Source organism: Schistocerca cancellata, chromosome 6 (assembly GCF_023864275.1).
Source record: "Schistocerca cancellata isolate TAMUIC-IGC-003103 chromosome 6, iqSchCanc2.1, whole genome shotgun sequence".
Taxonomy (NCBI): domain Eukaryota; kingdom Metazoa; phylum Arthropoda; class Insecta; order Orthoptera; family Acrididae; genus Schistocerca; species Schistocerca cancellata.
In genome coordinates, this window is record NC_064631.1 from 580,806,644 (window position 1) to 580,832,379 (window position 25,736).

Consider the following 25,736-nt stretch of genomic DNA (forward strand, 5'->3'; position numbering starts at 1 on the left):
TATACACTTCTTTCAAGAGACCTACTTTTTCTGAGGTTATTTCTGAAATAAGTGCAAAGGTATTTCAAATCTACTGTGTGACTCCAAGGAAATGCATATTTTTGTCACAAGATGTGTTTCATTTTATTGAAATAAAATATCAACAGTGGTATTAATAAAACACATATACCATTTTGGCTTGCTTTCTCCATAAAAAAAAGAGAGACAGACAGAGAGAGAGAGAGAGAGAGAGAGAGAGAGAGAGAGAGCGAGAGAGATATTGATGTTAGTAATTAAGATTTTTGCTCCCACAGGGGAGAAATACAGAAGTCCTTACATTTTTTTCTCAACTTATGTCTTTACTTACTCTTGACATCTCATTATTTGTCAGGGAAAAATGCTAAAACTTGTCTGAGAATCAGGGAAATATCAGAGAATCTCACTTGGGGAAACTTGTGGAAACTCTGTAGAGGAAAACGAGTGCTCCATCGCAGACAGACAGATGATCACTGTGTAAAGAGTGTTAGTAAGGCACAGACACTGTCTTGTCTAGTAGGTAACCAAAAGGTTGCTTTAATTTTAGATAACTTTCTGCGACACTGAAATAATGGTTGGTTGTCTCCAGTTAAGCTTCCTTTGGTGTAAACCCCCCGCCCCCCCCCCCCTTTTTTTTTACTGTAACTTTTGAAGTGTTTAACCATTCCTGTTCATCTGTACCACAAAAAAAAAAGACTCCACTACAAACAGCTGGGAAGGGACAACATCTGTATGCCACAAAACTCTTTGCAAGCTTACCATTACTTCTTGAGCACAAACCCAAAAAATGCCTCCAGGCAATCTTCAATACCAAATCGTCAAGAGTTCTATTACTTTTTGTTGGTCTCCCAATAATATTTGTGGTTTGTAAAAGGACATTTAAGTATATTCTTGTTTCATTGAAACATTGTAAGTTGTGTTTTTAATTTTTGTACTGGCACACAAAATAGATATTCCAGCACCTGAAATCTGTGAAGTTTTTGTGTATGTCAATGCAGTAATTCACCTGGAGAGAGTTTTAAAAGTCAGGAACTCTTTAAGTGAATACATTTTATACCTACTATGTATATTTTTCCATCCTTTTTTCCCCAGGCTTTGGACTGGCAAAGCTAAAAGTATCTATATTTTTATTTGTATCATAAGCTTCAAAATATAGCACAAGTAGTGATACAGTGCACGTTCTGTAGTAATATGTGCGTGTTCTGTATTTGTAATTGGCTTCTCAGCCCACTTTGTTTTTAGTGGATTGTGCATCTATCCCCTGGTGGCATACCTTTCTTTGAGTCTGGAAAATTTCTCCCAGTATGTAGTAGAGGATCACTGTCATCAGAGCGTCTTTCTCTGCCTTCACCATTGTGTGAAATAAGATTCAACCAGTTCACGTACCAGAGACAGATGGAACTCAACATTTTTTGTGCTGTTACTACTATGTGGAGAGCAAGAGCATTTTAAATGTACAGGCCCAAGAAAAAAAATTGATGTTCTTGGAACAATCCTAACATCAATGTAAATTTTATTTTTCATATAAAAATAGTCATAATTTAAGGTTCATTAGAAACACATTTAGATGCACAGTGAGCTAATACATGTTTCTGGCTAAATTGGTACAGTTCATTTCAATGCCCTCATTCTCCCCCACAAGTATTTGCTCCCTCCCCATCCCATGCTCAAAACACTTTCTGTTTAAAAAAATTACTCGTAACCAAAGTTCTAGTGTTCTAGAATGTTCCAGTCTTAACTTGTGACTATATCCACAATTCAGTCTCATAGTTCTCTAGCTCTGATTTTCAGAAATGCCCACTTCTATTAGAACACCTAGTAAGTTTGCTACGTATTTGGTTTGGAAAATTTCATGGTGTAATAGTTTATGGCAGGGCCTTGGAATACCTACAGAAATAGAAATTATTCATATGAAACAGTAAAAATTTGTCTTGTTTCTGGCAATAAAAGTTATGGTTTAAGTTAAATCAACTTTCTCTTGCTTGTTATGATACTGTGTTATCTTTTGCTCTTTTTCATGTTCTTAATTAATAAGTAAAACCAAATTCTGACTTTGATTTTTTTGCTCATCTATAAGTAACTGTATAGCACAATGCTTCAGGCAGTTGGTAATAGTCATCTTTGTTTTACTATCAACATCAGTCCTGGGTTAGTTATCCAAAAATACATCTCATGTTACAATCCCTGTTTAATTATTAAAATGTTTACACCTCTGTCAGTCCTTGGTTAGCTTTCTTGTGAGTCTGTTGCAAATTTACAACATGTACTTGGTCTGTGGGTATCAAACATTACATTAACATCATTTGGGAGAAATATATTTGTGTATCATATTTGTATGTCAGTACTCTAATCTCCACCAATGAAATGTGAGACTTTGTTAACAAGTGTAATTTGCCTACCTGGTTTAAGTATTAAGACCCTTGAGTGTTAAAAAGTAGATCACCATAAAAATAAAATTGTGTTCCAATAAATATGAGGGAATTGAAAAGTATGTGCTACAGTGTAGTGTATGTACTTTGTCAAATGTCAGTCAAAACCATTAATTACATGAGAGTAATTTAAAACAACAGATTATGGGATCATTGAAGGTGAATTTACAGATCAGGTAAGTTACACACTTCACTGTATTCCACATTGATTTCACTAATCTCAATAGCACATCAGTATGGTTGACTGCCCCTGTACTTAACTTGTAACCTGCAAGACATTGTGGTTTCCTCAGTCTTTGTCAGTTTTTTTCCCCCCAAACATTTCTGTGGTGTCACAGGTTGTCGACACCTCTCTTTCATTGCACAATTTCATGACAAGTGGTATACCAGTGTAAATAAATTTGATTTGACGTTGTTTTAGTTTGTCCTGTAGTTTTGGCATGTTGCCCCTTGCTCCTAGTTTTCCAGCACTGCAGGGTTGTGAAAGTAGAGAAAAGGCCAGTCTCAAATACCGATTTGTATCATAAAGATGTTCAAATATGACTTTATGAGTTTTGCCCCTTTTCCCCAAATTGGAAACCAAATTCCTTCATTCCACCCATATGCACAATAAATCCATGACATAAAATGAGTCTTACAGCTGCCCAAAACAAATGCTTTTATTACAGATTTACTTATTTTGGATGAGATATACTGTTTGAAAGATAATTATCATTTGAACAAAACAGAATTCATCAATTTAAACCTTTTGATATGGGTGAAGTGCTATGTGGACTACTGTTCAAACTTCAAGTGAAGTGTGAATGTGGAATGTTGCAGAAACTTTGTGAACAATCTTTCTAATATTTGATAACCTTTCCCCATATAAGCAGAGTTGTCATAAAAATTATGCTTCCTCAAAAATAACAGAATTTATATGAAAACTGGAATGTTCAAGTTTATGTCTGTGGACCAATAGTGATTAATTTTCTGCTTTTTCACACAAGCCATAAGCAGACAACAAATGACTACAGTTCCACATATCCCAATTCTTTCCACCTTGACAACTGAGACTATACTGATTCTGTTTTATGTCTATAAATAAAATCTATTGGTCTAATCTGCTATAGGTGATATCAGACCTTCGATTACAAATACCATAAAAAATTAAAAATACCAGGAAAAATGACAGAAGACTGGTATCTTGTCATAATACACACTTCATAGCTGAATCATCAATTCATGCACTACAAGATGAAAATTACTTTCTTTCATCTAATGAGTTGCTGAAGTGTGTTATTCTCATTTTCTTACAATCCAGATTCTGAAGAATTTTCATCACCTGTAGAAACAGACATGGATCTGGACTGCTGCGCTGTGGTTCTGTTGAAGAGTCATCACTATCATCACAATTAAAGAGTCCATTTCCACTGGCACTTCTAATGAGAATCTCCATTATACAAGGAGTTGGCAAAAATATAGAAACATTGGTAGGCAAAAATATGGGAACACCAAAAACACACTTTATCCTGCCTAATACGGTATAGGAAAAGTATCTGCATCCAAAATAGCTTCCAGTTGTTTTGAAGTTTCGAAATGGATAAATACAGGTCCTGTATGGTTTTCAAGGGAATCTTACATCATTCTTTCGGCAAAATAGTGGCAAGTTCAGGTAATGATGATGGGTGATGGAAAGTAGACCGCAAATATTCAGATGTGGTGAATGTGGTGGTCAGGAAAGATGTGACAATTCACCTCCGCGCCCACGAAACCAGTCTTTCACAATGCAAGCTGTGTGAACAAGTGCACTGTCATCTTTGAACACAGCATAACTATTGGAAAACAAGCAAAGGCCACGGAATTGGCCTGACGGGCACAATGGTCACATAATCCTTGGCAGTATTGTGAACTTACTGAGTAACCATGGGGCCTATAGAATACACTGATATGGCTGGCCAAATCATCACCGAACCCCCATCATGTTTCACTCTTGGAAAATAAACTTGGCCAGAAGTTGGAAACACTGTGAAATGGGACTCATCCAACAAATGCTCCAGAGTCCAGGTTTTATGGCTTCAGCATCATGCTTTCCTGTTATGGGCATTTGCATCACTGATGGGTGGTTTTGGAATTCCAGCTCACCCTGCATTTCCCTGCTTATGGAGCTCCCTTTGTGTTGTTTTGGTGCTGACATGGTTTGCAAGTGTGACATTCAGTTTTACAGTGATTTTTGTGGCTGTTGTTCTCTTATTTTTCATCACAATCCTCTTCAATGATTGTCCATCACAGCCACTCAATACACACTTTCATTCATGTCGTGACTTAATGGATGATGTTTTTCCCACTTTCTCTGAATGCGATATAAATCTTCGATATGATGCCTCTTGAAATACTGAACAGTTTCGCTACCTGGTCATGAAAGCATCCATAATGCAGTCACAATTACACAGAACACTGTTATTACCATGACTGACACTTGCAACAAATTGAGAACATTATAAAAGTGTCATGTGTGATCAGATACAATGGCACAACCTGCAGGCTTGACTACCATCTGCATTTACGTTCAAGTATGCATTTCTCACTGTGCTTCCATATTTTTGTCCACTCCCTCTATCTTCCTCTGTAAACCCACAGTGGAGTGGACCTTGGACTAACTGAGAAGGCCAAACAGAAAAGCTAGGAATCATTCAGGAAAATAATGCAGCTTAGCATGTTAACACATCCAGAGCACACCGCAGCCCTTGTCAACAAATTGGGAACACATAGGGGACAGTCAAGGTGGTGTGTCTTAACATGTCTGGAGCAGTCAGAGGATTGAGAAGTGGCGGTTATCAGCAATGCAAAAACAAAGCATCAGTGCAGTATTTATGACAACAGTACAAAGTTTGAAATGATTAGATCAGATTTTCTTAAAAAGATGTGAATGACTATCGTGAATTCCTTTTGCAGGCAGTAGAATATGTAATGGGTAAAAACATTTATGGTTAAAATATTGTCACATATCACCATATTCATCATTCTGATTGATGTAGGTGATTGGGTATAGCTGTCATTTTGTGATCTAATAAGAATTATGAATGTAATCCCCCTACACTTTCACCTCCAAAACCTTAGTGCATTCAAAGTAATATTTAACATAACATGGTTGAAAGTACAAGAGATCAATAGATGTCAGGTTACCTGTTCCTTGATATCCTGAAGCTGCTGTTGAAGTTTCTGTATGTCTGAGTTGGATGTATCACGGATACCATTGTTCATGAGTGCTCCTGTCAGCGAAACTGGCTCTATAACTGTAGCTGAAACATTACATATATAATTTTATGTATTTTTATAAACTGTAAAACTAGTATGTGTGTGAGATACATATTTACAAAGACAAAATATTTTAGATGATATGATACCTAAAGTGGCATTTTGAGTCTCCTCACATTCAGGTTGCACATCAGATATGGTTCCTGAAACATATAAAGAAAACAAGCACTCTTTTACTAAAATTTAAAGAAGATAGCTTCATTTCTGTTTTAAGCAGTTAGTTGTTAGTTAATGAATGAGAAACACTAAGTTGTAACAAGAGGAAAGATATTCAGTTGTATGTTGTCAGCTTTTGTTGTCTATATAAATACTCTACTGATGCTAGCTGATAGGTAAAGTACGCAAATTATAGTAACACCTTGCCATGAATGTCTAGACACTGAGATAAACTTGCACATACAAACTAGACTGAATTTTTTTTTTTTCTTTTTGTGCTAAGCTTCCTAAAGTTTTGTCCATGTTGACACCACAGTTTCATCTAGATCTTTCTATTCCTAGGGCCTGCAAATTATTGTTTTTTGTAAGAAAATAAGTTCAGGAATTTGCTTTGAAACACTTATTAGGCTGTTAACGTATTATATTAGATGTGTACTGTATGGTTTAAATGGTGTCCTTCATTAATATATTTGTGTCACCAGCAAAAACTGCAATATTAGAACATGTTTTTGAGGCTCATGTGAGTCATTTATCAAAATAAAAAATGGCAGCAGGCCATGTACACCTGAGGAATGTCACATTTTACTTTGCTTTTATGGTAGAGTTTGTAAATATAATATTCTGCTTTCCATTATGGGGGTAGAACAACCAATCATGTAATGAGACACATTGAAACCATAAGATTTAAGTTTTAAAACTAAATATTATGATGTGGATAATCAAAGCCCTTATTAAACTTTGGGACAATTTTTGTAGCTTAACTATGTCACACCTTCACTTCTGAGATAAAAATAAATAAATCTGTGTGAAGAAATCTTTGAGAAAACAGGTAGGCGTGAGATTGATCTGCAGTTAGAAATTAATTGCTTGTCAAAATCAGTACTACTATTGCACTCTTCAGTCCATTATAAACTATAGCTTGAGTCATTGACTGGTTTCAGAAATAGCTTGAGGCAGGTGCTATGATGATGATGATGATGATGATGATGATGATGATATTTGGGTTGGGCACTCAACTGTGCAGTCATCGGTGCCTGTACAAAGTCTCAATTTTGACACAGTCCAATGTTCACACAATCCAATCTAACCACCGTCACAAATGATGATGATGATGATGATGATGAAATGATGAGGACAATAAAAACACCCAGTCACTGGGCAGAGAAAATCCACAACTGGGCCGGGAATCTAACCCAGGACCCCCTGATCCAGAGGCAACAATGCTAGCCACTAGACCATGAGCTGCAGACAAGAGACAGGTGCTATCAAATCAGCAAGGATTTATGTGTTTTGTTACACACACAAACAGGACTTTTTTAATGTATTGTTGAATTCTGGAATCCAGAAGTGGTGTCTCCAGTGCTTACTCGATAAATCCAGTACATCTGTAACTGCTTGTTTAATTTAATTCTGATGGCTTCCTTGTTGCAGCCAGAAAAAATATTTCATATTTTCATTTCATATTTCATAATTATTGCATATTTTCTGTTAAATTATGTGATTAGATATACAGGTAGAATGTATATACAAGGAAATTATGAAATATGATACCCTTTTTTGTTTTAAAAAAATTGCAAGTATAATACAAACTGTGTGATCTTTCACAACACTGTGTAAAAAAAAAAAAAAAAAAAAAAAACAATGAATTACATTTCATTAAATTAGTATTTTGTTTATGCACTTACAGTGGGGAAATAACAATGAAAGAAATAAGTGGGGATAAAAAATTAATTTGTCATGGTTTTTTTAATAGTGTTCCAGTTGAGTAACAGTACGGAGGAATTTAAAGGATACAGAAATCATATGTCGAGCATGTCAGGTCATGAACTGAAGCCGCAATCTTATGCTTCAATACTCTTTTCAAGAGTTATTTTTGCATATACATCATGAAACATGGATTTCAGCAGATGCAACTACCTTTACCTACTCCTCTACACACTCCAAGAAAACATTTGACAAGGTAGCAGATAGTAGTTAAACTGACAGAATTCATACTAGTCGTCAAAACTGTGTGTAACATGCCAATAAATTAGATGATTAGAAACTCAGTTACACATGATATTTGCATAATCGTTAATTCAATGTATCACTTCTGTTTTCATGGATATATATGCATTACACAAAGTATCATCTGTTAGCTGAAGTTGGTAGAGATCAGAAAGAATCAATAGTGGCCAGAGTCATTTGACTTCTTTTGATTCAGCTATCTTGCTAAGAGTCTTTTGAGTCTGCATATAATATTACACCCATTGTTTCTCAAAATCCTTTTTTTTTTTTTTTTTTTACTTTGAAAACTCATACGTGCAAGTAAACAATGCCTTGAAAATGAAAAGATGTCCTTACTTATTACTGTTGTCATAAAATTAGGGCTTCTACATAAATAATCGTAGAAACAGAAGCTGATATAAAACTGCTCCAACTCATTGCACATAAATGCAAAAAATGTGTAAACAAATCATAAGAGAAGAAAAGAATGCTACAGTGTATAGCTGAATTAATATCATTGCAATGCTTCTTACCAATACCTCCACAGCATATGACAAAAGGCACAATATGATCTATCTGTGCTCGACATTGAACACATTTCTTCATAAGTGCTGCACAGCCTTCACAAGCACACATGTGGCAACAAGGTTTGAAGAGCACGGATGCCTTCTTGTCTGAACAAACTACACACTCTTCAATCTAGAACAAAGCAATAAGAAACAATACTCATATAATGAAAGAGTAGCAAGTAAGACACTTAATTCAATTATTTTTCAAATCTAATATTTATTTATTACATTATTATTTGTGTGTGTGTGTGTGTGTGTGTGTGTGTGTAGTGAATATTGTTCTTTACTGTACGTACTCCTACAGAGGAATGGGAAGTTTATTTAAAAAAATTACTGGAGTGCTAAAATAATAATACAGCGGGCTCGGATGGCATGTCAAAAAACTGGTAAAACACCATGCTAGATATCTTGCAAAGCCTCTCTTGATAACTTTAGACATGAAGACAGGATTATTTCTAAAATGTTTAAAAAAGAGCAAGGTAGTGCCAATATTTAAAACAGATTCAGGAAACTATAGACCCATAACTGTTCTGTCCAAAATAGTGATTAAAGATAGACTTGTAAACTTCATAGAGAAACAAAATATCTTAAATGAAGCGTAAGATTGGATCAGAAATGAAAGATCCATAAAGACTGCAGTGTGAGGCCCTGGATGACCAAAGGAAAGTGTCTGCTATACAGTCAGACCTTTCTGAAGCTTCTGATTATGTCTGTCAAAGAATTCTTCTAGAGAAACTCCACTGCTATGGTGTAACAGGAATAGCTGCATATTTTACAAAAAACTTTATTGAAAACAGTCAACTGTGTCCAAATAAAACATACATATAGAGAAAAAGTCTACTACGAATTTCTGTATGGTATGGAGTACAGTAACTTGGAATTCAGTATTAAGACCTCTGCTCTTTATCTGGCACGTGCACTGCAGTATATAAAAAAGTGATTAAGTATACTGATGATACAACTTAACTAGTATGTGGCGACTCAGTAAAGGTTATGGAAGAGAGAGCCAATGAGAACATGCAAATGGCAGAAAGATATTTTAAAGAATAATCAAACAGAACTGATGCCTCAGGGGATTTTATCCTGAGCATTGGGGATGAAGACATAGTAGAAGTGGACTATACTAGGTTTCTGGGAAAAGAGCGACAAATTTATGACATGGGGAAAGCTATATAATGGACACAGAAACCATGGGCTTATCTTCCCATGCATATTGCGTGCTGTATACCAGAAGGGTGAGGAGCAGCAGATTTACACATTCAGATAATTATAAAACTTTAAGAGAAAGCCATCTGATGCATATGGAAACTAACACCACGGGAATCTGGCAAAAATAAATTTAAAATATTAACTGTACCACGTTTGTACTTCTATCAGACAAGACTTCTTTTAATACTAAATTGTACAGCACTTTTAAACAGTTTTTCATGATCATAATATAAGAACTAGAGAAAATTACAATAATTAGTATGTTACTTGTTCCCTAGATTAAATTACCAATTGTGGTGTCACAGTGATTAGCACACTGAACTTGCAGTCTGGAGGATGATGGTTCAAATCCACACCTGGGCATCGAGATTTAGGTTTTCTGTGATTGCCCTAAAATTTAGGGCACACAAATGACAGGATGTTTCCTCTGAAAGAGGAAGGCTGATTTCCTTGCACATCCTTGAACTATTACGATCTAGCGCTCCATCTCTAACACCTTGATATCAGTAAGACATTAATCCCTCATCTATCTATCTACCTATCTATCTTCCTTCCTTCCTTCCTTCATTCATTTGTAGATCAAATTCATGATAAATGTTATGATGTGGAACATGTCAATAATGTATCTGCAGCAAAATGATGAAAATGACATTGGCATCCTAGAAATGAAGCGACATTATTTCATCACTGCTACTTAGTGTAAAGGGCACAAAGGAACTTTCAAGAGAAAACTGAAGTAACATCTCATCTCAGGATGTTGGTATAAGATGAAGCAATACTTGCAGACAGATTCATAGAACAAAAGGTAAATTTAAAATTCTCCATGTGCAAATCAACTTCCTGAGGAGGGAAAAAGATGAAGACTACGTGAAATGCTGAAAGTAAAGAAGAAAAGAACAAATAGACTAAGTGGAAAATTGGTTCATGATTCTGTGTATTAGTGCAAATATGGTGTAAACAGCAGTTTTTCAGTTTGTACAGATGTCTTAATATTTTCTGAATTATGGTATACACATATTATTTAAAAAATACTTTTTCAGTTTATATAAATATCTTAGTATTGTTCTGCAGCATGGCATACATATAGCGGGTGATTCAAAATTAATATTACAAGCTTCTAAGGTTCGTAGAGGAGAATTAGTACATGAAGTTTTGATAAGACACCTATGTCCAGGAATGTACCATTTGGACGTAAAATCAGTTTGAGGATCAGATCACTTTCAAATCTCCCACTTCATGGTATGCACACATCAAAGACAATGACCTGTGACCTGTGTGCTGTACGAGCACATGGCAGGGGTGACATTTCGAGTACTCGTCCTTGGGTTCTCTTCTACGTGACAAAGGATTCCTCCTCACAGTCAAGTGTGCCGCGTGACCATGGACCACTACCGTGCCACTGTTGTAGTCGGACGAACGTGTTCCGTAATGTCATAATTACAACGAGGACTGAAGATCGCTTCCTCTTCTCAGCTTGCTTGCATACAGAGAAGTGGGAAATTTACACTCTAAAGGTATATTTCCAGACATGAGATCCTCATCAAAATGTCTACTAAGTCCCCTCTGCAGACCCTAGAAGCCTGTAAGAGGAATTTTGAATCACCCTGTACAACTTGGTCTGCTTTCCTTATATCTACAAAATTATTGTGTAAATTAATGCAGGCTACTAATATTTATCATTATTATTACTACTAAAATTTTTTATTCTCTTAGTGTTTTTTGTTGAACCTACAGTATCTAGGTGATATTGATCATCTGTTACTTAATTTTTTCTGGATCAATGATGAATTTGTGAGAAATTTTGTGTATTCTGTATAAAACTTGCAAAATGACATGTCTGATGTTATTGTAAAATATGATCCATGTATAAAACTAAATTAAACACCAGAACATTAAAGATGGTGGAGCTAAAGGATTATGAACCAACTGTTCAATATCCATTCTAAATCTAAGGGACACATGTTAACTGATAACAACAATAACAACAACCAGATTAGTCTTTCTGTCAACAAACTGTCATATCATATATATACTTTTAGTCAGACAAATTAAACAGATGCGAGTTTGCTTCGCTATATCATTATTGCCAATGCTTTAATTACCAAAGCACAATGCATTTCAAGCACTATGGATCTATCTTCAGGTGTTAGTTTCAATACAAAGATACTTCTTGATCATTTCGGTGCCTATTATAAAAGTTCGTTACATTAACACTGACAGCCTAAATTTACATTAGCTATCCAAAACTAAAAACAACTGGATCTTTTGTCACAATATGGCTCCAGTTCATAATTAAAAATCTGCAACAGGCCACCAAGTTTTTAAGTGTACCCTCCAACCCTAGATTTACTCCTCAAGACTTGCCCTTGTTTCCCAAATGAAGACTCTGCTTTAAAAAAAAAAAAAAAAAAAAAAAAAAAAAAAAAAAAAAAAAAAAAAACAACAGCAATTTTTTTGTTGGTGGAGAACTGTGACACTACAGAATGACAAAAGTGCACAACTGTCAGTAGAAAAAGATGATTACGTTTGAAGAGTGAGAAATACCAATTAGTTTGGACATGTGAAATAAATGGTGATGAGTAGTACCCTCTCAACATCAAGTATTGTAGGGGATATTTCTACATTGTTTTGACTGATACCATTAAGTGTGGCCTGAGAGCTCACTATGGTGGGTCAGTCATGCTGAAAGGTACTATATTATGGTTGGCATCCAAGAATGTGTTTCCTTGAATCATACAATCACACTCATCATAGAATATAATGCCAGGGTGATAATGTGTGAACGCAAAATAAGAACCAAAGAAATCCTAATAAGTAGTGAACTCAAGTCAGCGGGCCACCAAATTTGATATGACATACAGCCATTTGTCTGGTATCTCTGCTTGCATATCAGTCTGATAACTGAGTACAAATTAACAACAAATTACTATTCTTATGAGAATTGCATGGGTATAAACAAAATAACCCCCCCATGACCCATGGACCTTGCCGTTGGTGGGGAGGCTTGTGTGCCTCAGCGATACAGATAGCCGTACCGTAGGTACAACCACAACGGAGGGGTATCTGTTGAGAGGCCAGACAAACGTGTGGTTCCTGAAGAGGGGCAGCAGCCTTTTCAGTAGTTGCAAGGGCAACAGTCTGGATGATTGACTGATCTGGCCTTGTAACAATAACCAAAACGGCCTTGCTGTGCTGGTACTGCGAACGGCTGAAAGCAAGGGGAAACTACGGCCGTAATTTTTCCCGAGGGCATGCAGCTTTACTGTATGATTAAATGATGATGGCGTCCTCTTGGGTAAAATATTCCGGAGGTAAAATAGTCCCCCATTCGGATCTCCGGGCAGGGACTACTCAAGAGGATGTCGTTATCACGAGAAAGAAAACTGGCGTTCTATGGGTCGGAGTGTGGAATGTCAGATCCCTTAATCGGGCAGGTAGGTTAGAAAATTTAAAAAGGGAAATGGATAGGTTAAAGTTAGATATAGTGGGAATTAGTGAAGTTTGGTGGCAGGAGGAACAAGACTTCTGGTCAGGTGACTACAGGGTTATAAACACAAAGTCAAATAGGGGTAATGCAGGAGTAGGTTTAATAATGAACAGGAAAATAGGAATGCGGGTAAGCTACTACAAACAGCATAGTGAACGCATTATTGTGGCCAAGATAGATATGAAGCCTATATGCCAACTAGCTCTGCAGATGACGAAGAAATTGAAGAAATGTATGATGAAATAAAAGAAATTATTCAGATAGTGAAGGGAGACAAAAATTTAATAGTCAAGGGTGACTGGAATTCAAGTGCAGGAAAAGGGACAGAAGGAAACGTAGTAGGTGAATATGGATTGGGGCTAAGAAATGAAAGAGGAAGCCGCCTGGTAGAATTTTGCGCAGAGCACAACTTAATCATAGCTAACACTTGGTTTAAGAATCATGATAGAAGGTTGTATACATGGAAGAACCCTGGAGATACTAAAAGGTATCAGATAGATTATATAATGGTAAGACAGAGATTTAGGAACCAGGTTTTAAATTGTAAGACATTTCCAAGGGCAGATGTGACCACAATCTATTGGTTATGACCTGTAGATTAAAACTGAAGAAACTGCAAAAAGGTGGGAATTTAACGAGATGGGACCTGGATAAACTGACTAAACCAGACGTTGTACAGAGTTTCAGGGAGAGCATAAGGGAACAATTGACAGGAATGGGGGAAAGAAATACAGTAGAAGAAGAATGGGTAGCTTTGAGGGATGAAGTAGTGAAGGAAGCAGAGGATCAAGTAGGTAAAAAGACGAGGGCTAGAAGAAATCCTTGGGTAACAGAAGAAATATTGAATTTAATTGATGAAAGGAGAAAATATAAAAATGCAGTAAATGAAGCAGACAAAAAGGAATACAAACGTCGCCAAAATGAGATCGACAGGAAGTGCAAAATGGCTAAGCAGGGATGGCTAGAGGACAAATGTAAGGATGTAGAGGCTTATCTCACTAGGGGTAAGATAGATACTGCCTACAGGAAAATTAAAGAGACCTTTGGAGGAAAGAGAACCACTTGTATGAATATCAAGAGCTCAGATGAAAACCCAGTTCTAAGCAAAGAAGGGAAAGCAGAATGGTGGAAGGAGTATATAGAGAGTCTATACAAGGGCGATGTACTTGAGGACAATATCATGGAAATGGAAGAGGATGTAGATGAAGATGAAATGGGAGATACGATACTGCGTGAAGAGTTGGACAGAGCACTGAAAGACCTGAGTCAAACAAGGCCCCTGGAGTAGACAACATTCCATTGGAACTACTGACGGCCTTGGGAGAGCCAGTCCTGACAAAACTCTACCATCTGGTGAGTAAGATGTATGAAACAGGCGAAATACCCTCAGACTTCAAGAAGAATATAATAATTCCAATCCCAAAAAAAGCAGGTGTTGACAGATGTGAAAATTACCGAACAACCAGTTTAATAAGTCACAGCTGCAAAATACTAACACGAATTCTTTACAGACGAATGGAAAAACTAGTAGAAGCCGACCTCGGGGAAGATCAGTTTGGATTCCGTAGAAATACTGGAACACGTGAGGCAATACTGACCTTACGACTTATCTTAGAAGAAAGGTTAAGGAAAGGCAAACCTACGTTTCTAGCATTTGTAGACTTAGAGAAAGCTTTTGACAATGTTGACTGGAATAGTCTCTTTCAAATTCTAAAGGCGGCAGGGTTAAAATACAGGGAGCAAATGGCTCCCTGTATAAGAGTCGAGGGACATGAAAGGGAAGCAGTGGTTGGGAAGGGAGTAAGACAGGGTTGTAGCCTCTCACCGATGTTATTCAATCTGTATATTGAGCAAGCAGTAAAGGAAACAAAAGAAAAATTCCGAGTAGGTATTAAAATCCATGGAGAAGAAATAAAAACTTTGAGGTTCGCCGATGACATTGTAATTATGTCAGAGACAGCAAAGGACTTGGAAGAGCAGTTGAACGGAAAGGATGGTGTCTTGAAGGGAGGATATAAGATGAACATCAACAGAATCAAAACGAGGATAATGGAATGTAGTTGAATTAAGTCGGGTGATGTTGAGGGTATTAGATTAGGAAATGAGAAACTTAAAGTAGTAAAGGAGTTTTGCTATTTGGGGAGCAAAATAACTGATGATGGTCGAAGTAGAGAGGATATAAAATGTAGACTGGCAATCGCAAGGAAAGTATTTCTGAAGAAGAGAAATTTGTTAACATCGAGTATAGATTTAAGTGTCAGGAAGTCATTTCTGAAAGTATTTGTATGGAGTGTAGCCATGTATGGAAGTGAAACATGGACGGTTAATAGTTTGGACAAGAAGAGAATAGAAGCTTTTGAAATGTGGTACAGAAGAATGCTGAAGATTAGATGGGTAGATCACATAACTAATGAGGGTGTATTGAATAGGATTGGGGAGAAGAGAAGTTTGTGGCACAACTTGACCAGAAGAAGGGATTGGTTGGTAGGACATGTTCTGAGGCATCAAGGGATCACCAATTTAGTATTGGAGGGCAGCGTGGAGGGTAAAAATCGTAGGGGGAGACCAAGAGATGAATACACTAAGCAGATTCAGAAGGATGTAGGTTGCAGTAGGTACTAGGAGATGAAGAAGCTTGCACAGGATAGAGTAGCATGGAGAGCTGCATCAAACCAGTCTCAGGACTGAATACCACCACAACAACAAACAAAATAAAGAACAAGTATTTGTCAGAAGCTACAGAGATGAATGCCACCTTCCATAGTACACAGAATTTCAGTGCAACTCATCCGATTTCTTAAGACTATATCTTCTACATAAGTGAAGGCGAACCCGTATATTGAAATTAAAAGTTTACTTCGGCACCAGTTGTAACTTTTTGATTCACATGATTGTTGGTATGGGTACCCAGATGCAACTAGCTTGCTCACTTTCTCTGTGTCACTGATTTACGCTGAGAGTATGGAACTGTTCTTTTCTGCAGCTCAAAGCATTTGATGGACATGCCAAGATATTGGTTGTTTACATGGTGGGAAATCCACAGGTCCTTCTCCATATGCTTGTTCAAGATGTAGAGTGCTTTCAATTGAGTTTTGCACGTGGTCCACAAAAATCTATTTATTGTGACAGCTGAGAGTTATCCACTCTTCACATGTCTGTCTGGCGTGTTTTGCAGTGACTTTTGTGTTTCAAACCATATAGTATTTAATTACTAAAATGCCCTTCATGATGCTGATAAACAATGATTTGCAGAGTTATGTGAATTGCACCTTTCCTTTAGAAATGATTTAGGGTCAATTCTTTTTTGTGGAAAAGACAACTGCAGGTATTGTGAACCTGCATATGTTGGAAATCTTGCTTTTTCACAATTGTGAGAACAAACCAAAAATGTCATTTTTCAACAGAATGAAGTGCTACTGTACTTGAACCTGCATGTAAGAGCATTTTTTGACAATGAATTGCCTCTGCGATGGAGCAGCAATATGGAGCATACGAATTTTGCTTTGCACCACTTGCCTCCAAGGTTGCTTGATCTCACAGTTTGTGAGTTGTTTTTTGTGTATGTTTGTGAAAGCCCTCACTTCCCACAACTATGGGTCAAATGGGATGCGACATGGTGACAGCAGTGACTGCATGTCCAGACATACTCACAACAGTATGGGATGATTTTGACTATTGTTTGAACATGTTGTGGCTTCGATTGAAGGCACACTGATTATTTGTGAAAGCTAAATGAAAACTTTGATTCTAAATGTAATTGGACAAAGTAGCCCAAAGTCACGTAAGTATGCTTGTAAAATACATACCCTTGTAAAACGGTTCTTTTGAAAATTAAAACCTAATAGTCCTGTGTTTAAGTAAGATTTATCCACTGTTTCTACCTTCATTCACACAGAAGATATCTCTTGTAATATCAAATGATTATTTTTGAAACACTATATAAAATTTCCAGCAGTATACTGATCAAATGTCTTGGGTGATGTTGTACACCATTGACATGTGTTATCACTGCAGCCCCAAATGCCAAATACATTCAACCAGAACCACTACATCAGGAAACATTCAGTGGCTCGGTCACATATAACATTGTTTTACTACTCTGTAGCTTTCCATGTTCTACAAAGCACATATGGTGAACACACTAAATTCGTTTCATCTAATTCCTTTGTCGATTTGGAGTTTTTATTCAGACAGGAAGTTGATCATCCTTTTTTATTTAACACCCAAACCTCCAGATGTCATACACTCAGATTAGTGCCAAATGTTGCATGTTGATAGAGTATCAACCAAAACACCAATTTAGTTCATGCTGTGTGTTGTAATCCAGTGAAACGTGTGTAAATGGTAATTAAAAGTAACACTAGAACTACGGAGCACAGGAAAATCGTATCTGTGAGCAGTTGCTCTAAAGATCTCACATAGGTGAGTTGGTGAAGTGTGAGGTTGGCGTACCATAGGTCCTGCATTCAGGTATCATTTATGACAATCTTTTTTACCTGTTTACGTGTGAAACTGTTATACTCCCATATAACTGTTATACATATAACAGTTTCTGACATGTAAAAGGACTTTTTGGAGTTTTTAGCAATGTTTGGCTTTCACTTTGTTTGTTGAAAGTAGCACACCTATAGAGTATTTGCCATGTGCCACAGAACACCACACTTATCTATAAAAATGTACTCTATATGGATCCCACCAACACCAGCTTTTCTGAATTGCGGAGGTGGGAACTTTCCCTGCAATACATCCTATGTTCCCATAACTCTTCTGGCCTCAACCTTCGTTAGTCACTGTCATCACTCGTCACTTCACCGCCACACCCAGTCTTTTAATTTCTCTCCTTTCTGCAACTTACACCCCCCCCCCCTCCTTCCCTGCCCTCCATCTAACTGCAGCACTTCACTGTTCGCCACCCCCACCATACTTTCCCTCCTTACCCCCCGCCCAGTCATCACTCCCATCATGCACTGGTGCTGCTGCTCACAGGGTGGTTTCAGTTGTCTGAGACTGCAGACATGTGTGTGTGTGTGTGTGTGTGTGTGTGTGTGTGTGTGTGTGTGTGTCTATTGTTGACAAAGGCCTTAATGGCTGAAAGCTATAATTGTATGAATCTTTTAGTTGTGCCTATCGCAAGTCAGCATCTCTACTATATGGTGAGTAACAACTTTCCTTCTCTAATATTGTTACTCTATAGGTTTGCTACTTTCACCTAACAACGCGAAAGCAGACTGTCAAAAGAACATTGCTGCAAACTCCAAAAAGTCCTTTTACGTTTCAGGAAAAATGTTCTCTCATATAACAGTTTCATGCGTAAACAGTTTTTTTAAAATTGACTGCAGTGGGGTTTGAAAGTAGGACCTTTCATATGATAAACTCACGCTTTACCTACTCACCTAGGCTGGATCTTCGAAACAATTGCTCACAGACATGCTTTTCCTGTGCTCTGTAAGTCTGGTGTTATTTTTAAATACAGTTTACGCAAGTTTTACTAGACAATAGCACACAGCATGAACTACATTGGTGTTTTGGTTGATGCTCTATCAACATACAAAATTTGGTATCAATTTGAGTGTCTGACATCTGGAGGTTTGGGTGTAAGATAAAACCATATGTTAATTATTAATATGGAATTACATAGTGGCCAGCATATATTCCTTTCTCATGGCCTGATGAGGCTGGATCTAAAATTTTATTGGTTATTTATTTGTTACTAAGCTACAAGGCACTATAGTGAGAAAATTTACAGTAGTAGTAGTAGTAGTACAATGAAAGCTCAAAAATCTTTTTATTCTGTATATGCTAACAGTACCTTAATACGGGCAATGACAGGTTCCCGACACACGAGGCATTTTTTGACTCTTGGGGAGCAAACTGAGCAACATGCAACATGACCACATGGCTTAAAGAGTGTATCTCTCTTCAGATCAGAACAGACCAAGCATTCATCCAGTGTTACGCAGTCATCACCGTTGCTTCCATCAGAAGGGCGTGGTTCAATCTGGTCCCTAAAGGAAACAAAATTAATTAATGCTATATATGACAAACAGAATGAACTATGACAAAATTATTTATTGCTTTGTAAATGAAAATATTATCATCATTACTATGTATACTAACCTAGCAATCTGTTTCCTATATCATATACATTGTTCTGGCAGGGAGTCATAAATATGTGTAAGATGAGAGAATGTTACAGTTTCCTAGACTGCTTCCACAGCATATAACTTGTTGATGATGGAAAAATTTGTGCTTCAAGTTAATTTTAAGGCTAAAAAAATGGCATACTTACTACAAGCTATAAGACAAATGTTGTAATGAAACATATTTTGAAAATATCTTCATTTTGTAACAGAACCAAGTGCACTATTTCTATCATATACTGCACGGCAGAGGGTACTTCTTACCTACATTCTCGATCTGGTTAATACTCCATTCACTTAAGAACTGAAGGAAAAATTATTGTCTATATATCTCAATGTGTCCCCTAAACCCTTTTCTCTTTCTTTGTGATCCCTTTACTGGATTTATGATGGTGGCAGTAAAATTGTTGTAGTGTGTCCCCAAAAACAATTTCTCTAAATATGCAAAGTTTGTGTGAACATAATGTTTCTTTCAGAGATTCCTATGTAAAAGAGAGCTACCATTCAGCACACCAAGTAGAACTTCTGTCCATGTATTTAAATTATTCCAGTGACTATGCTTCACTGTAGACAACATCATCATCATGAAACTATCTGAAAGTGCTGCTGACTCATCTGATTAACTGTTTGTGATACGGAGGACATTAATGGTTCTATTATACTTCCTACTGGCACACCTTGTGTTACTCTCATTTCTGTTAAACATTAATTATCCAGTATAATATACTGGACTAAGAGTTAAAAATTCTATGAAGCAATCACATATTTGAGGAGGCATTGGAATGATGGTGCCTTTATTATGAGCCAACAATGATGAATGGATTTCAGAAATCTAAGATGAAATAAGCTACATGTTCATTTGTACCAACAACTTACAAGAAAACATGCACGTAGAAAATGAGGCATTGTTATAAACCCAGGCTGATTATTTGAGAAATGGTTCTTCTCTGCAAGTGAACAAATTGTTGTGTTGAAGATACTCATTACCTTGCAATTGACTGATGCTAGGATAATTGATGTGTAATTCTGTGCTTCTATTATTTTGACTTTCTTATGACCTACACCAGACATTTCCTGTAAAGTGTGAAAATTTAATGAATAATTTCAACAATCTCGTGCTTTGCCATTACCTTGGTTCCATTAAAATTGAACAGCTTCTAGAAATTATTCTGGGTACTATGAATTTAATGGGGCTGCATGTACCTCATGATAAGAGAAATCTGTTATGGGCGGGGGATTAAAGTAGCAAAAGGTCAATGATCCATACAGGATTTTAACAGGCAAAAATCACTGGGCAAAATGTCTTTCTTTGGAGTTAACGCTCTGTCAGATACACCTTGTCTCCTATAAAATTTATACTCTTTATGAGAAAGCTAGAAATAATAATACTATAAAGGAAAGGTAATTTTCAAAAATGGTGATGGACATGACCATCAAATCCATGAAGTTGAAGTTGATAAAACTGCATAGAGTTGCTATATTTATCTTAAAACATAACATACATGCTTGCATGTTACTTATACTTACGTATCCTTATCCTTATGACACTTGGCAAGAGCTTTACAAAGATTTGGGTCTGGACAGAGATCCAGTGGGGTCTGTCCTTTCTTATTCTTGATTGTCAAATCAGCTCCATTGCCAGCAAGGAAGCATGCTATTGACGCAGATGATTTTTTGTCAGCTCCTTGACTGCCAAGCCCCATCAACAACTGCAAATGTCAGAACTTAATAACTACACTTAAAAAATATATATACCATTAGAAAGAGATGAGTACACAAAATACCACATAAATAATATTGCTTTTCTGTCAATGGTCCTAACACAGATGTCATAGCAAAATTTGCACTGGGAGGAGTAAAAACCAGACATGAAAACTGTAAAATGGAAAAGGCTTCCTTTCATGGCTCTTAACATCACTGTGGGCCCTCACAGAGTTTGGAGGAATGCAAACTGCTGTAGACCCTGCCACTATTAGTCCTGATGTAGACATTAAGGTAAATGCAGAAGTTACTGGTGCATAAACCACATACTGTACATTGCCTTCCTACAAGGGTAATGTTCTCCAATAGGGCAGGTAATGTATCATGCAGAAATTGGCAGTAAACAGCACCCATCAGTTTGTCTGGTAAAGTTTATGGTCAAATGAGTCTGTCAGTCACTTCGTGCCCACACATTGATACTAAAACATGTTGAGATTCAAATTCTACTGCCATGTAATATTTTTGGTGCTATGTGTACACCTTTTCAAATCTGCTGTTCTTAGTTCCGTGCTATTCTCAGGTCAAGTGCATGCACCAAATCCACTCGTCAGCTCTGACTGTGACATCCTGTGTGACGTCATGAATTTACGATGCGAAGGATATAATTTGTGGTCATCTTAGTAACTGGTGTAAACTATGCTATTTAATCCAGATATGTCATAATTTAGGAGAGTGTGCTTACACAGAAACGTGAGAGCACAGTTTAAACTGTTGCCAGAGAAATGAGTAGCGATCATATTTACAATCTCGTTTCTCACAAATATGTTGGTTGTTTTTCGAATATGGCACATTTTGGCACATTTTTCAAGGTGGAGGTTAGGCAGGAACCTAAAGGCTTAGCTCAAACTGGTTTCAGTGAAATGAGTAGTGATCATATTTACAAACTTGGTTCTTACAAATATTTGGCTGTTCTTTTAGAATGTGACATCATGGAGGAGCAGCATATTTGAAATGGATTGTTTTTGTAGGAGGATTGTTGTTGTTAGCGATGGCAGGCATTTGTGCTGGATAATTGTGCTTATGATTTGGTTTGTAGTAATGGTTTAGTTTAATGGGATTGAGTTACTGATTATTTATTTGATTTTGGTTTTCAAGCTGTTAGTTTTCAGTTTCAGTTTGTCAGTTTTTTAGATTAAATGTTGTGTGTTTGTCAGCTGTTTGTACGGAGTTTGGCCTTAGCGTTGTATTTGAATATTTTATTGTTTGCATTATGGTTTGTGTGTATGGGGGGGGGGGGCAGTATATTTTGTGGTCATCCTTGGCTAATTTGGAGTTGTGTGCGGTTGTTAAGTACATTTTTATTATCTCTTTTATTCATTGTGAGACTGTAGCTTTTTAATGGAATAGAAATTTCTTTGAAATGATGATTTTCAAACTAGTGTTTGATTAATTTTATTTGTGTTTGGTGGTGGTGCTGGAGGGGGGGGGGGGAAGGTTGGTATCAATGTCTTCATTTCAGCTAGTTGTCTGTTATTAAATGTTATCTGTAGTTGTATTAGTACCTATGCTGTTTTTTCCAAATATGACTTCATCGGCCAAAGCACAAGGGTGGAATCAGACCTTGTGTGAATACCTTATTCTCCAAATATTAATGAAGCTGTTCAGTAATTACATATCATGCCTGTATTTTCAAACCACATCCCATCAGGTTATTGGCCCAGGTTACACACCAAAAGCAACATTTCTTTATCATTCGAAAACTTAAATTTGTAAGCTGAAAAGTGTGGAAATAATCATATAAACTTTAGTGTCCAATTCCACCTGTCGGACTGTTAATATGATGAGTATGGTGCATGTGACTGTTGGACACAGAGTTCATCTGGATTCCTCGTCACACAATAATTACGACACATAGAAGCCATGAGCGAAAGCATTATACATCAAAAACAACACATACGGATACATATCTGGAGACATACTGACTACAGTGACTGGTGAAGGTGAAATTCTTGCAGCTGCTGAAGCTGCATACAAAGAATGGCTAGCAGCTCACAGAAAAGCAAAACACAGATTTGGCTATATCCATTACTCTCGCTGAGCTGAAGCAAGTAAAGAACTGCACTACATCATATCAGGTATGGCTTGAACTAGACTTAATCTATGCATCCAGAGGACTTGCTCGCAAAGCAACACTACTCAAATGCCTCATACTTCACAAAATGCAACCTAGTGGTAATGTGACACATCCCTTACTGAATTTTTCAACCAATGGATGTCAATATAAACAGTGATCTGTTGTCAATAATGCTGCTCTATAGTCTTCCAGATAGCTATGACAATTTTAGATGTGCTATTGAATCTCATGAAATATGAACAAGCTATTCACACAAAAAGACACAAGTGAATTAACGGGGTTGTCCTCTTTGAAAATTTCAAACAATCAATTTATTTATTTAAGCAAAGGAAAATCAATGGAATGATATCAATATTATGAAAAAGATAGATTGCTACTCACCATATAGTGGAGATGCTGAGTTGTAGACAGGCACAACAAAAGGACTGCTAAACAAGTAAGCTCTCGGTCAAAAGACCTCCTTCTGAATTAGACAATACACACACACATTCACTGAAATGCAATTCACATGCACAAGACCACTGTCTCTGGCTGTCGAGTCCATATCCTGGAATCCAGAGGCAGTGATCTTGTGTGTACGAGTTTAGTTTGCATGAATATGTGTGTGTATGTTGTCTAAGTCAGAAAAAGGCCTTTTTGCTGCTGAAACCTTACTTTTTTAGAAATCTTTTTGTTATGCCTGTCTATGATGCAATTTATTTATTTATTTTGGATAGACAAAAAAATCCACTCACCAAGGGGCGGCAGGGGGATACACACAGAAAAGAATTTAACTTTTACAAGCTTTCAGAGCTAGTGGCTCCTTCTTCTGGCTGAAGAGTTGAAGGGGAAGCAAGAGGGGTGAAGGAGAAGGATCGGAGAGGTTTAGGGAAAGGGGTACAGTTGTGATGGGATGAGAAGGAAAGACTGATTGTCAGGGACTGCACTGGATGAGATCTGAAAACCTGAGAGCTTAAAGGTGGAAGACAAGGTAATATGCAAGACAGAGATTACTACTAAAACATCGTGCACAAGTTAATAAGAGTGAAAAACTAAGTGCATTGCATGTAACAGAAGTGGGAGGGGGGACGGTGAAAAATAGATAAGTTACAAAATGAAAGATGTAGAAAACTAAAACGTAGTGAAGAAAGGAATATTTCCACCTCTGTTACAGACAATGCACTCAGATTTTCACTCTTATTAACTCGTGCACAATGTTTTAGTAGTAATCTCTGTCTAGCCTATTACCCTGCCTTCCACCTTTAAGCCCTCAGTTTCCAAATCTAGTCCAGTGCAGTCCTCAACAATCAGTCTTTCCCTCTCATCCCGTCTGGTAAATTCACCCGTGGTCTTGCGGTAGCGTCTTTGACTCATAATCAATCAAAATGTCTTTGGTCCCGGGTTCGAATCCCACCATCCAGTATTAGAATCATAATTTAAAAGAGCTTTGGAGGACTTAAGATCAAATATGGCTGAAGGGATAGATAACACTCCATCAGAATTTCTAAAATCATTGGTGGAATGGCAACAAAATGACTATTCATTTGGTGTGTAGAATGTATGAGTCTGGTGACATACCACCTGACTTTCAGAAAAGTATCATCCACACAATTCTGAAGATGGCAAGAGCTGACAAGTGCAAGAATTATTGCACAATCAGCATAACAGCTCATGCATCCAAGTTGCTTGCAAGAATAATATACAGAAGAATGGAAAAGAAAATTGAGGACATGCTAGATGACGAGCAGTTTGGCTTTAGGAAAGGTAAAGGCACAAGAGAGGCAATTCTGACATTGCGGTTAATAATGGAAGGAAGACTAAAGAAAAATCAAGACACGTTCACGTTCATAGGCTTTATCGACCTGGAAAAAGTGTTTGACAATGCAAAATGATGCAAGATGTTCAAAATTCTGAAAAACATAGGGATAAGTTATAGGGAGAGACGGGTCATATACAATATGTACAACAGCCAATCGTCCCGCCCCGGTAGCTGAGTGGTCAGCGTGACGGAATGTCAATCCTAAGGTCCCGGGTTCGATTCCCGGCTGGGTCAGAGATTTTCTCTGCTCAGGGACTGGATGTTGTGTTGTTCTAATCATCATCATTTCATCCCCATCGACGTGCAGGTCGCCGAAGTGGCGTCAACTTGAAAGACCTGCACCAGGCGAACGGTCGACCTGACATTTCATTTCATTTCAACAGCCAATCAAGGTGAAAGGATGTCAATGATATGATTCACTGATGACATTGCTATCTTCAGTGAAAGTGAAGAAGAATTACATGATCTTCAGAACGGAATGAACAGTCTAATGAGTACAGAGTATGGGTTGAGAGTAAATCGAAGAAAGACAAAGGTAATGAGAAGTAGTAGAAATGAGAACAGCAAGAAACTTAACATCAGGATTGATGGTCACGAAGTAAATGAAGTTAAGGAATTCTGCTACTTAGGCACTAAAATAACCAATGACGTATGGAGCAAGGAGGACATCAAAAGCAGACCAGCACTGGCAAAAAGAGCATTTCTGGCTACTAATATCAAATATCGGCCCTAGTTTGAGGCTGAAATTTCTGAGAATGTAGGTATGGGGTACAGCATTGCATGGTAGTGAGACATGGATTGTGGGAAAACCAGAACAG

The 25,736-nt window shown here is 37.2% G+C and overlaps 1 protein-coding gene across 1 annotated transcript in view; it reads right to left on the reverse strand.

Moving 5' to 3' along the window:
• Positions 1-25,736, reverse strand: part of LOC126191168 (E3 ubiquitin-protein ligase MIB1-like) — a 217,780-nt gene that overhangs the window by 8,839 nt on the left and 183,205 nt on the right. Inside the window, exons 4-8 of the mRNA XM_049931941.1 lie at positions 20,813-20,994; positions 18,955-19,150; positions 8,414-8,579; positions 5,828-5,881; positions 5,607-5,722 (exon numbers count right to left, since the gene is read on the reverse strand). Coding sequence (XP_049787898.1) covers positions 5,607-5,722; positions 5,828-5,881; positions 8,414-8,579; positions 18,955-19,150; positions 20,813-20,994 — 714 coding nt within the window. The remainder of the gene's footprint in view (positions 1-5,606; positions 5,723-5,827; positions 5,882-8,413; positions 8,580-18,954; positions 19,151-20,812; positions 20,995-25,736) is intronic.